Raw genomic sequence first — 14,025 nt, 5'->3', positions numbered from 1 at the left:
AACCCGACGTCAGATGACATCAACATCCAACGTCGGACAGACGTATTTTGGTTGGAAAATAAAGTCAGTTTGACGTCAGAACCCAACGTAAGATTGACGTCAGCATCCGATGTCGGACAGACATTGGATTTTGGTTGGAAATGAAAGTCGGGTTGATGTCAGAACCCGACTGATGTTGGTTTCTGATGCCAACCTGATTTTCATTTTCAACCACAATACAACGTCTGTCCAACGTTGGAGATTAATGTCAATTTGATGTTGGATTCTAACATCAACCTGATTTACATTTTCAACATTGAGTTTGGTCTTTTAAATTCTAATTTTGTCATTGTTTTGGAACACACCAGCTTATAGATAACAGTAGCCTAAGGCTAACATACTAAAAGCCAAAAAACTTTAAATAGGCCACTCTTTGAGGGAACAGCCATTTGGGTGTCAGAAACCATTGTGGACGTTATTGAGTGCACTTATTCAATCTCACATTCAACCCCATACTGGAACTGTGTTCTAGAAATAAATTTGATATTGATATGAGGGTAGGTACGCAGGCATAGATTCAGAGGCATGAGGTACTGTAAGTGTTACACAGGTGCGAAGCCCCGGATGTTTTTTTTATAGCCCCGGATCTAAAAAAATTGAATTTATTGATAATTATTATTATTTTTTAATAATTTTGTATTAATTTAAAAAAAATTGACCGGGTCTTTTAATATATCCTTCGGAATCAATCATGTATTAAAGACGATTAAAATGTGTTCAAGCAGATCAAAGTCACTATGGTTACTCTCACACAGAGACGCACCACGTGAGCGATTTAGCTATCCAAGTTCATCTCCAGGATTTGCGCGCAACAGCAAACAATCTCACAGCAATAAAAAAATAAAAAAATAAATAACGCAGTCAGCACCGCCGCACAGTCTTCTGTCAGACCAGATGTTGTCAGGCTATATGTCAGTAAAACTCAGAAAAACTAACTTACTGTCGTGTCACTTGTCGTGTGACTCTTCATCACGCGCAAATGCGGCGCGCCCTGTATCACGCAAAATAAACTACTAGCATGTAACGTCGTGTTCTGTCGTCAATTAAGTATTGAAATAACCAAAAGGGAGATTAAAGCTGCGTCAAAACTCTATGTCGGGGCTTTTGTATTCCTTTGTAGGCTACTAGTTACACATTTTGGCGTAGCCCTACTCATTTTTCATTATTAATATTCTAATATTTTATCAATATTGCAAAGTCATCAAAACTGACTAAATATTTTGTGACCAAAAATGTGGAAAAATAGGCCTACATCTAGCCTAAATGATCGTTCATGACATTCTTTTAACTATAAGCAACTCAATTTGTCTAGATCTGTATTATTTCATTTGTATAATTTCATTTGTATAATAAATATTGCTGCGCAGTCGTGTGATTTAGGCTGCTTGATAAACATTATTACAATGTATTCCTATTTAACTCTGATATGTAGCCTATATATATATATATATATATATAAGGTCCTCGAATGTATTTCACCAGTATCAGCCTTTTCACAGTTTAAGAAATTTTACCATGATGTACTATAGTACATACCATGGTATACCATAGTAGTACCATGGTACCTTACATATAACCATGGTACATACTATATAGTACTTCAGATATTATCATGGTACCATGGTACATTGCATGGTACTGTAGATGTTACTATGGTACATAGTATGGTACCTCAGATTTACCATGGTACCTACCATGGTACATACCATAGTACCTCAGATATAACCATGGTACATACTTTATAGTACTTCAGATATTATCATGGTACCATGATAATATCTGAAATACTGTATACTGTACAGTATGTTACTATGGTACATAGTATGGTACCTCAGATTTACCATGGTACATGCCCTAGTATCTCAGATATAACCATGGTACATTCTGCCGTACAGATATTACCATGGTACATACTACCTCAGATATAACCATGGTACCTCAAATATTACCATGGTACTTTGCATGGTCGCATGGTACAGACATATTTTTACTTTAAGCCCGGGGTAAGACGAATTAACACTTTAGGCTTATACTTTAGCAAAAATAAAAATAACTAATGAATAATAACTAAGCCAAATATTTTTATTTTATTTTAATTAATTAATGAACGAGTCATAGATCTCCAAAATCAGTTTTAAATTCATAATTTAATATTAATGAGATTTTTATTTAAGTAATGTTCTAATTCTAGATGTTTGTAAATGCTGCATGATTTTGACGTGGTGCGCCGTGCGCGTGAACTTTGAACTTTCATGTCGCTTTCAAACACTGGAGCGGCCGCGGCGCAGAGTTGCCATGGAAACGGCGCTGGACCACAGTGTGACTGGTAAGCAGGAAAACTCTCTCTCTCGCTGTTGTTTTCACTACTTTCAGGTGATATTAGTCTCTAAAATCACAAGAATAATACACACAACTGTTCTTGACACTTCTCTTACTTGTACAGTAATTGATACGCTTCTGTTGAATACTTTTATAGACATGGTTTTGTGTCTTCGGGAAAAGTCCGTTAGCATCTCAACCGTTTTCAGAAGAGGTAAACTAACGTTAAGTTAACGTTAACTCGGTTGAGCTTTTGTTTATGAAAGTTTGGGCTTTTAATCACCTCTTATGTTTATATGTTTTCCTTGGAAGTGAGCTCATTTATTTTACACAAAGTAACTTTAAACATAACGTATGTAATCGGTGACGTCACTTACATTTAGTGAGGAATTGGTTGAAACCTGGTTGAAACTAGCTCAGTGGTAAACAAATATTGATAAAAAAAATGTTCTGTGATTTCAGCAGCAATAAAATAACCCATAACAGAGGGAAAGCTCCACGACTTCAACATTTCTGAAGAAAGCTGCTGCCGGAGAAGTAGGAAATACAGGTAGGAAATCCAAAACTAACGAATTAATTATTGATTTTAGGAAACAGAGCCCCTCTTCCCCTCACTATCATTGATGGCCGACCTATTGAGATAGTACAAGAATACAAGTACCTTGGCACAATAATTGATAGTTAGCCATGTTTTGAATCACACACACTGTATACTATTTATTTAATTGTCAGAGCATTTGACGGGGAAAAAGTCAAATGCAAATTTATATTTGATATGATATTGCGCAGGTGCACGTGATGCAACGCTGTCAGAAATTTCAGGACTTCAGTCGACCAAGATTTTCTTTTGTTGATTACAGCCCTACTGTTTTGTCTGTCTGTCTTCTTGTTGGTTTCTTGTGAGTAGGCTAACATACATTCTTCTGTGCTTTTTAAATGCTGTATGCAGTCTTCCAGAACACAGCTGCCTGTGGATGACCGTTCTGTCTGTCTGGTAAGTTATATTCACTAATAACAGAAGTATACTATAAAGTGGGACCAGGGAACTTCTGCAAATAGAAATCTGAGATAAATAGGAAGATAACAAAATTATTTTAGTTGTCCCCTTTGAACCCCAACACGACTATTTCATAACAAGCTTTTGGTAATATGACCCAATGTGATACCAATTTATGTTCTTAGGATATTCCACAGGCAATCAGGGACCGCTGCATCAAGGTCACAGCAGTGATAATATACAAACGATCTGATGCATGGCCTGTACACCACTGCATTCATGGCATCTCACAGTGTGACTGGGCTTGGGTCATCATGCAAGGGGGAGACACACGACCATCACTCCCCAGTGAAGATGTTAAAAAAAGATTGTGGTAAGTATTTTTTTCTTGACAGTCAGTAATGTACCATCCGTAAAGAGTGACAAATGCCTGCCGCACTGTGTAGTGTAGTGTTGTATCATTTCACAACATTAGAAAACATTAGAAAACATTGAGTGAGCCATACAGACTTAAGAAATTAAGGTAACCAGGTATTTTGCAAAGCAGGCGTGGGTATGTGTTGCCCTTACTGTTACTCTTTCACTCTCAATAGTTTGTCATTGTATCTGTAATATCTGTATGTATGTATATGTACCTGTTTGTACTTAATGTCAATGTATCTATCTGTAACGTGTCTGTTCTCCTTTCCTTTTCTTCCCTTCTTTTCTCTCTTTAGGTGAAGTTAAATCTGTCTTCCCAGAAAAGTCGGATGCTGAAATTGAGGGATTCATTCGCCAGAAGTTGTCAAATGCGGCCAAGATCATAAAAAGACAATCATGCTAAATCTATGGAAAAAATCAAATAAAATGAGAAAAATATTTTTTAGTTTACTGTCTTTTTATTTGCCTGAGCTAAATATTTAAATTCATGTACATTTGACAGTTGTAGGTATGATACAAATACCATGGTACATACCATGGTACACGTCCCATTGTACTATTAAAAATACCATGGTTTATGTACCATGGTGCATATCATATGTGTACCATGGTACCATCAATATACCATGGTACTGTCAAAAATACCGGGGTACTAGTACCATGGTAAAATTTCTTATGGGGTATCACTCCGCTTGTCTGTGTTTGCGCAACTTGCATCATTAAGCCAGTAGGTGGTGACAAGTGACTGTCTTTATGAGTGAACAATTGAAATTTAATTTAACTGATTTAATAGTGCCAAAAACATTGATTAACTAACAATAATTGATAGTCTCAATTGATAAGAAACAAGTTGCTGAAACCAAACTTTAATGCTAAAAAGTTTACATCTATGCAAAATAATCCTTGAAAGATTTCTCATTTAAGGCCATTCCTGTTTGGAATATGTGATTGTGTATTGTCAACTATAAGCAGAAACATTTTGCATTTCCATTTTCTAGTGTGGATCATTAATTTCAACATTTATCCTCATTCTCATGTTTAAGAAACTGTTATCTGCTTGACAAATAATGTATGTATACTGCCCACTGACATGCTTTTAAAACTATAATTGTTATCAAAAAATGTTGGCCTTCAAATACCTTAAAATGCACATATGTAGGTCAGAGAAATCCAAATTTTCTGTGTGTGTCTGTGTGGTAATATGGGCTGGTGTGGCAACAGTGCCAGGCCCAGGACTGAATTTTTTAACCAGTCTGCCCCCTGCATATAGGCCTAAAATATACATTATATTCTCTGTATCGAATCATGTTATCTTATTACCCACCCCAGCCCCTGATGTTTTTAAAACCTAGAAACGCCCCTTACATACAATAATAAAACATTGCCTTGACATTTACTTTTTACTTTTGATACTTAAGTACTTTTAAAAGCAAGTAGGCCTACTTCTGTACTTTTACTTAAGTAAAAATCGGTCTTTACAACTTTTACTTGTAACAAGAGTAATATTTGACCAGTAGTAGCCTATCTGTACTTTCACTCAAGTAAGGAAGTTGTGTATTTTGTCCACCTCTGCCCATATGTGGATTCTTATCGTCACCACACAATTATTATAGAAAAGGCATTTATACAGAGTTAAGCTATAAAACGTTTAAACAAAATAAGTACATTTTTTTACCAAGGTAAACAACGTGTAATGCCAATACTACAAATGTGGGAAGAATCCTTTATATTAGCGTCCGAAGTTTTCTGTTTTCCTGTTTCAATATTTTTATAGCTTGGTTTTTGCTTCTATAACATACTTAAAATTATAAAAGAAAAGAAAATGCTTTCTTCATGTTCTTATCGTACTTATCCCCAAAATTCGAGTTTTTCGGTTTGCGTTTGACCCTCCTCAGGTTCCGTCCTCCGCGCTGACGTCCAGAATCATGGCGGCTGTCACTCTGCTTTGCCGTCCTGCCGGTGTCCTTCCCAAGCTTTCAGGTGAGCTCACCATTAGATTACTTTACCATACAGACAGTGGGACTGTATAGAAACACTGTTATAGCTGAGGCTATTAACAGGACGAATAATATAGCGATTCGATCATGTTTAAAGGAAATCTTTGTCTTGTGTTTTGTGACCCCGGCTGAAGACATCAGGCCTCCATTGTGCACTAGAACAGATGCAGTATACCGTATAAATGTGCTACTGTGTCATTTAAAACTACAAAAACGAGTCGTTTTATTGCAGGACTTTAATTTGATATTTTTTATCTTAATGCAGACAATACAGTGTGCAGTGTAGCATAATCCGAGAGTATGTCTCAAAACATAGTGAGCTCCCTACCTAGATGGTGTTTATTTACATCACAGGCGCACATAAGATGCCCGAAATGCGTCTTTTATTATTTTCTATAATTTCTGCAACATTTAACATGCTATTTTTTATGCTATATTATTGTTATTATGAAGCATCAAGTCGTACTGCCCTTTATCTATTACATTTAACCCTGTTTATAAAAGTCATATGTTATATACATACAATTAAACAGAACAGTTTATTGAAACTGTAGACAAATATTTTTTTTTTGTAAGTTTCCATGTGTGTTTTATGTTTTGTATCATATTTGATACATTTGTTGCCCATATAGTATGATATTGGAGAAATGTGGAGCTCATACTTCTAGAGCGAAAAAAACACCTCGATTTTATTCAGAGGCCCAAACTAAGCAAATATATGCAGTCTGATACATTTATACTGACAAAAAGTAAGATGAAGTATGATAGCTTGTAATGTAAGTAATATAAATGCTATACTATAGCATACTACTTGCATAAAATGTATATAAATATCAATTGCCATTCTGTATCTCCCAATAATATGTCTTACTTTATAAAAATCAGTAATGATTTCACAGGAAAAAGTCTTGACCTGAAGGTGGACACTTTTAGAATTACACTAAAAGGCTTTTAACTTGCTATAAAAGTAAAAGCTATCAATCAGATGACAGAAAGCATGTAGTAGATTGCTTACAAAGGGGTTTCCAGCAAAGTTTTGATCATGTTGATAATGTATATGTTATACAGTACACATTATAGGATTATAGGGTTTCATCTGTGTATTTGAATTATTTCAATAAACTTTTTATGTCTATATTATTTGAATAGACATTTGTTTTCACATGGTTTATTTCCTCTGTTCGTCAGGCACCTGTTCTCCAGTGTTGCTGGCGGCTGGGCCTGTGACTGTCCAGCACAGGAAGATCCATCATGCCGTGGTGCCGAAAGGAAAAGGAGGCCGCTCGTCCTCCAGTGGAATAGCTGCGACAGTGTTTGGAGCCACTGGATTCCTTGGGAGATATGTTGTCAACCGACTCGGTGAGTTCACATATCGTTCATCGTAAAAGCCGGAATGAACCTCATTCACTTTGCATTTGCCGTTTCATTCGTTTGAAATGTTGTTGGGGTTTGTTTTAGGACGTATGGGCTCCCAGATCGTGATTCCTCACCGATGTGACCAGTACGATCTTATGTACCTCAGACCTATGGGCGATCTCGGCCAGATCATCTTTATGGTGAGTACACCCATAACCATTTATAGAGGGAGAGTTTTCTTTTTAATGAAAGTGGGCTAAGCTTATGCTTTTACAGGAATGGGATGCAAGAGATAAGGAATCGATCAAAAGAGCGATCGCTCACTCCAACGTGGTGATCAACCTTGTGGGAAGAGAGTGGGAGACCAGGTACTGGAAAATAAGGCTGTGCGATTTGGCGGGAATTATTGATTTATTTTGATAAATATTGTGATTGTGACTTAAAAATTCCAGGTTTGTAGGACTGTACAATTTGTCCAAAATGTTTTGATTATATATCAATATGTCTATATGATAATAATAAAATATTACAACACTATAAAAACGATATAAAATGAATAAATAAAAACAACGCAATATGACACTTTTAATATTTCACTGTAAAATGAAATATCGAGTATTTAAAAAAATTACTTTACAACTGTAAAATTACAATACTAATATTTATGGATGTCTTCGAATGTCTTTTATTCTCAAATGTTAAACCATGAAAATTTTATTTTGATGAAAAACGGCAGGGAGCCTCTAAAGCTTCTCTTTTTACAGTTTACAGAGTTTTTCTATATCTCAAAATCAAATGATCATCAGCCATTTTATGAAACTAAATTCTGCCTAAGCTAAACGAAATTCTAACTTAGATACCTCGACGTGTTCTACAGATATATTTATATAGTTTTTTTCTGTAAAACATTGTATCTCTCTGTTACAGGAACTACAAGTTTGAAGATATCTACGTCTCCATCCCCCAGCAGATCGCGAGGGCAGCTCGTGAAGCCGGAATTAAAAAATTTATCCATATGTCCCACCTTAATGCAGATATCCGCAGCCCCTCTAAGTATCTAAGGAATAAGGTAACGGTAACATCCCTATTCAAAAACCATGGGTGTGCATAGAGTTAAAGTGGAACTTCAACGATTTTCAACCCGCTTTGTATTGTTACCATGTCGGTAGTAAATGTATATGAACTATGTTACATTTATTTTACTACATGTAATCTATTACTACCCAGCAGTGCCCGGTGCATTATGGTTACTGACGTTTTCCTACATATTTGGTAAAAGGGAAGACATTAGCCTATTTTTCTGTTTTTTTCTAGTCAGGTAGCACTAATTAAAAAATAATAATAATTCACCTTTGTACTACATAGGCAGCCAAGTTTTATTGACAGCCCAATTTGTCAGGGAAGTAACCCTTTAAAAAAATCAACATAAAACTTTATTAATGCATATTAAAGTTTCTTAATGCATATTTAGGGCCCAAGCCCTGAAAGGGCAAAGGCCCTATTGTTTTCGTTAGGATTATTTATTATTATTATTATTATTTTTTACTTCTCTGGCACTTTTGGGGCCCTTAACATGCTCGAAAAATAAAGAATAGTTTAGCATCCAAATACATCGCAAATGTTGAAACATTTTTATTCTAATGAGAGGGTTACGTGAGCCCAACACTGCTTACTTTCGTTTTTATTTTTACATTAAATTTTAAGGATTTGTTGTGGAATATTTTGAGTGTATCATAAAATCAGAATAAGGTAAGACAAGTAATATTTTCAGTCTTTTATATATATATATATATATATATATATATATATATATATATATATATATATATATATATATATATATATATATATATATATATATATATATATATAAAATATAAATATAGCTGCGAGCAGCGATGAAGGGCCAAAGCCGGCGGCACCGGCTAAGGTAACTAAAGGCACCGGGGTTGCGGTGCCTATAATATATATATATATTATTGATTGTTACTGTGCTCGATTCCTGACTACATTATATTACTCTAAAGACATTTTTTTTTTTAAAATTCCGTTTCTCCACTGACAAAACCTATGCCTATACATTATATTATATATATATGTATATACCTATACATTATATTACTCTAAAGAAAAAAATATTTTAAAAAATTCCGTTTCTCCACTGACAAAACCTATGCAGAAAATCATCTTAAGCAATAACCATAATGCTATTTAGGCTGCTCCTAATATAGGTAAACCTTTCCGAAGTCAATAGTAATGCATTCTACAAATTTAAAGCATGATTGAATGATAAAGTATGATGATTGCACTGTTCTCATGTCATAACTGGTTGTAATGAGTTGTACTCTTGCAGGCTGTAGGAGAGGCAGCGGTGCGGGAAGAGTTCCCTGATGCCGTCATTATGAAACCCTCAGAGTGCTTTGGAAGAGAAGATAGATTCTTGAACCACTTTGCTAGTAGGTATCTGACTGCATCCTGAAAACGGTTGCTGATTGGAACAATTTAATATTTGCCTTCATTTTATGTGGTAGATCTGTATGAAAATGAGAGTTCTGTTATTTTGCACAGCTCTGTTATCAATAAACTGAATTTTTAATAATCAATAAACACAATTTGCTTTCTCCAGTCTGTTTCCATCCAATTGGCATTTTACTAATAAAAGTGTAATGGCATCCTATAAACATTTTTTATCAAAAATAAGAACATTCTACCCTTGAGCCATTTCCATGCAGAATTTTGTGTATATTGCAAATTCTGCGTCTTTCGCATTCCCAGATATCACCAAATCTTTGTGGAATGGAGAAAGTAATGAGACAGTTGAAATGAATTCAGAATGCAGTTTTACTTTTTTCATCTTCAGCACAAAATGTGTCAAATATTTTAATTTGCGACTTAAATTGACAAAATTGTAAACAAATAAGGATGAGTTTATTATTTTAATCCCTGCTGAGAAAAAAATCACAGAAAATACTTTTGATTGTAATATACAATGGGAAGGTGATGAGACCATATAAATACTGTTTTTCAGAATTTAGATTCCACAGTATTTGAAGTTTGAATAGATTTAATGCACTTTTGAACATTAATTACAGAGAAACAGCAATTAAATGGAAGCAACATACAGATGCATTTGTAGTTCTGTCATGTGATCACATTTATTTGTGTTAAAACTCTTGTTCTCTACAAAAACATTTGAAGTATCGACATTGAATTGAACTTAAGTAAATTTCGATAATTACCATTTCCATCAGCTATTGGTGAATATTTTGAAACTTGGCTTTTAATTCACTCTCATTTTGTTCCAAACCAGACATTCTATTTTCCTTCTTTCCAACCTTGTTTAGTTGAATCCATAATATTTCCTGTAATTGTCTGTTTAGACATGCGTTGGTTTGGCAAAGCTGTACCTCTAATTGGAATGGGCAAGAAGACAGTCAAGCAGCCTGTTCATGTAAGTATCAAACTTGAACACAAGAACACATCTTATTTAAAGTGCACCTATTACCTTTCATGTAGTGTGTAATATAGCCGTTTGTGAATGTGAAAAGTCTGCAAAGTTTTAAAATATCAAAGTGCACAAAGTTATTGTCTGAACTGCCTGAAATGAGGCTTATTCCAGTCTTACTTCCTGCACAAATCTATGAAGGTTTGTAACAAATTTGTATGATGCCAGCCTATGACCTTCATTGGCTGCCCTTGAACAACGTCTGTTTTGACTCGCACTCAAACACTGTAGTTGTAGGCCTGGAAGTTTGGTTTGTGTTGTCGACATGTCGAGATGATGTTGTTTTCTGCGCTGCGAAAGCAAATCCACTTTGCATCCACTTCCAAGGTATGAGGACTCAAACTGTTATGGTAAAACCGATGGCATCATTACTGTTCGTATTGCTGTCGAAATTCAGATATGGTAGTGTCTGAACCAATCAAAACAGACTGGGCCATCTGACCAATCAGAGCAGAGCAGGCTCTCAAAAAGGAGGAGTTTAGAGAGACTGAATTATTTTTCTAAATATTTTAGACACTGTGAGAAAAGAGGTGATGCTGCAATGTATATTAGGAGAAAATTAAAGAGTTTTTCGAACTTGAATGCATGTAAACCTGACTTTCAAAACAAAATTAGGAACCTTTAAAGTAGCATAATAGGGGCACTTTAAATTTACATGATCATGTTCTCTTGTTATTTGAGATAAATAAATATTTTACCCTTGTTTAATTTTTAAAGGTGGTGGATGTGGCCAAAGCCATTGTCAATGCAGTGAAAGACCTCGATGCTAATGGGAAAACGTATGCATTAGTTGGGTAAGAAACAGCCCCATTTCTCCTTTACTGCCTTCTAACTTAAAAAAAGAATTATGCATTTCCATTCTATGATTTATTGTCTGAAAACTTGAATCTCTTGCTCCACAGGCCCAACCGGTATCTACTGCATGACTTGGTAGAGTACGTGTATGCATTGGCACACAGACCCTTTTTGGCTTATCCCATGCCTCGCCCTCTCTATCAGTAAGCATCTCCTAAAAAAATCACTACATATTACTCTTCTTAAAGGGATAGTTCACTCGAAAATGAAAATTATGGCAACAATTACTCACCCTCATGTCATTCCAAACCCATAAGACTTCAAAACACAAATGTCTCTCCATTAAAAGTTTATTCACCCAAAACTCTGACGCTTTAAAATGTTCATAAACAGATTGTAAAAGAAATACAAATAAATCAAGTGGTTTAATCCAAGTCTTCTAAAGAGACACGATCGTTTTATATGATGAACAGATTCAATTGATTTTTATTCACATAAACAGTGTCTGTTGACTATATTTGTGTGCTTTTGAGTGATCCCTTTAACCTTTCAGATGTTTACTTTGGCAGCATCATATTCACTTTGTGTTCTCTGGTTTAAGCCTCATCGCAAGCTTTTTTGAGATGAACCCTTTCGAGCCCTGGACAACCCGTGATAAAGTCGACCGGGTATGTGTGTCAGAGCATTACAACATAATATATTTAGTTTATTATGAAGAACTTACCAAGTAATCTAAACCCTCATTTGTAGTTCCACACAACGGACATGAAGTGCTCCGACCTCCCAGGACTGGAAGACTTGGGCATCACACCTTCCTCCATCGAGCAGAAGGCCATCGAAACCTTGCGTCGCCATCGCCGTTACCGTTATCTGGATGCTGAGCTCGGAGAGACCAAGCCCGCCAAAACGGTCAGCTTTTAAGCACGCGGTGGTCGATCCTGTGTCCAGTCAGCTCTCTGCTGGTCCTCACTTTGTCTAGTTTGACTTTTTTCTGTACATAAATAAAGATATACAACCTATAGCTTTGGCTCATGTTTTTTTCTTGAGGGGAGTGAGATGCATTTACGTATATTTTCCTGACGTATAACGCATTACAGATAGGAGGGATGTGATTATAAAAAAAATTTGTTTATACTAAATATTCAATGTTTTCAAAATGACTTGTGATCTTGTCTAAATTATTGTAGGTGATTTACTTCAATAGAAATTAGCATTGATCGCAAAACATCATATGTCATGTTAATAAAACATCATTAGCCGACTCACTCACGTCTGTCCCACGACAGTTTTCCAGCATCCCTCCTCCACCCCAAAAACTAGCTCACTTTTATCTGTTCCTATCCCAATCCCAGCCAGAGAAACTCTGCGTTCGAGACACATTTTTGAGTTCGGAAAGCACGCCAAATACGCATGTTTCCTACATTCGATTACATGCAAGTGTGAACTCGTGAAAGGTTTTACGTTATATTGTGGCACTATCTCCAATGTTATATCTACTTTAATTTTCAGTCAAATTCATAGAGCCTGTTGTGAAGCAGAAAAGCACAGAGAAAATTGAGGTTAAGAAGTTGTATCCTCAATCGCCTCTATTCAGTTCATGTTTCCTCCTGTAACACTTATTATTGTTGAGGAATCTTAAAGTGACAGTACAGGTCAAATGTTTGGAAACATTAGTATTTTTAATGTTTTTGAAAGAAGTATTTTATGCTCATCAAGTAAAATAATGGATTTCTATTATAATAGCTATAGGCTATACTCAAAAAATATATATAATTTTTATTTACTTTTATCATAAGTGGTTGCACTCAATTGATTTTATCTACATTTCAACAAATGCATTAAGTTGAACTTAATCAATTTTTAGTTACGTTAGTATAAAAAAAATGTAAATCCACCGCTATTTAATAATTGTTACTTCTACTTAACCCATTTAGTTGAACTTAATTTTATTTAGTTACATTAATATAAAACATTTTATAATGCACCCCTATTTAATTTAGGGATGTCCCGATCCGATCCACGGCATCGGTATCGTGCCGATACTGGCCCAAAACGCTAGATCGGATATCGGAGGGGAGAAAAAAAATTATCCGATACCTATGATCCGATACCCAGTAGGGGTGGAACGGTACGTATTCGTACTGAACGTACGTTCGGTGCATGGATTTACACAGAGAATACACGGTATGAAAATAAATAAATCTCGCGTGCACATTAATTAATGTAATACGAAACTAACGTTACTGTTAGATACGCGCATATGCGGGTTCTTTAGGGACACCTAATCTGTAGCCCGCCTTAGCTCTGAACGCGCGTCTATATCGCTTCAAACGCTCACTTTATCATTATACGCGCGCGGCGCGTCCTATTCGCTTTGGACGCGCGAATGGATTCAAACTGTTCAAGCATCGAACTAGACGCGATAGACGCAAATTTGACGCTCTATTCGCGTTTTGGTGTGAACGCAGCAAAATGAACAGGCTGCGATGTCAAGATTGCAATGCTGGTGTGTGTGTGTGTGTGTGTGTGTGTGTGTGTGTGTGTGTGTCAGAGAGAGAGGCACGGGCGCGATCGAACAGTGGAAACAAAAAAACATA

General features: G+C 35.8%; 1 protein-coding gene and 1 long non-coding RNA gene across 2 annotated transcripts; both read left to right on the top strand.

The window, feature by feature from the left end:
* The first annotated feature begins 1,540 nt into the window (after positions 1-1,540).
* Positions 1,541-4,186, top strand: LOC308684714. Its single transcript, XR_014029391.1, has 5 exons — positions 1,541-2,365; positions 2,821-2,908; positions 3,308-3,352; positions 3,541-3,728; positions 4,072-4,186. It is a non-coding gene; the product is annotated as an uncharacterized lncRNA (long non-coding RNA).
* A 1,468-nt stretch (positions 4,187-5,654) lies between these two features.
* ndufa9a (NADH:ubiquinone oxidoreductase subunit A9a) lies at positions 5,655-12,449 on the top strand. The gene is made up of 11 exons (XM_081355512.1): positions 5,655-5,755; positions 6,961-7,131; positions 7,231-7,328; positions 7,405-7,496; positions 8,056-8,197; positions 9,482-9,584; positions 10,509-10,579; positions 11,351-11,427; positions 11,536-11,631; positions 12,030-12,096; positions 12,179-12,449. The coding sequence occupies exons 1-11, from the start codon at positions 5,701-5,703 to the stop codon at positions 12,347-12,349; spliced, it is 1,143 nt and encodes a 380-aa protein (XP_081211638.1). The 5' UTR covers positions 5,655-5,700; the 3' UTR covers positions 12,350-12,449.
* The last annotated feature ends 1,576 nt before the right edge of the window (positions 12,450-14,025 follow it).

Source organism: Scardinius erythrophthalmus (assembly GCF_964197995.2).
Source record: "Scardinius erythrophthalmus genome assembly, chromosome: 24".
Taxonomy (NCBI): domain Eukaryota; kingdom Metazoa; phylum Chordata; class Actinopteri; order Cypriniformes; family Leuciscidae; genus Scardinius; species Scardinius erythrophthalmus.
Note: the sequence above shows the minus strand (reverse complement) of the source record. Positions and strands in the feature narration are given on the sequence as shown.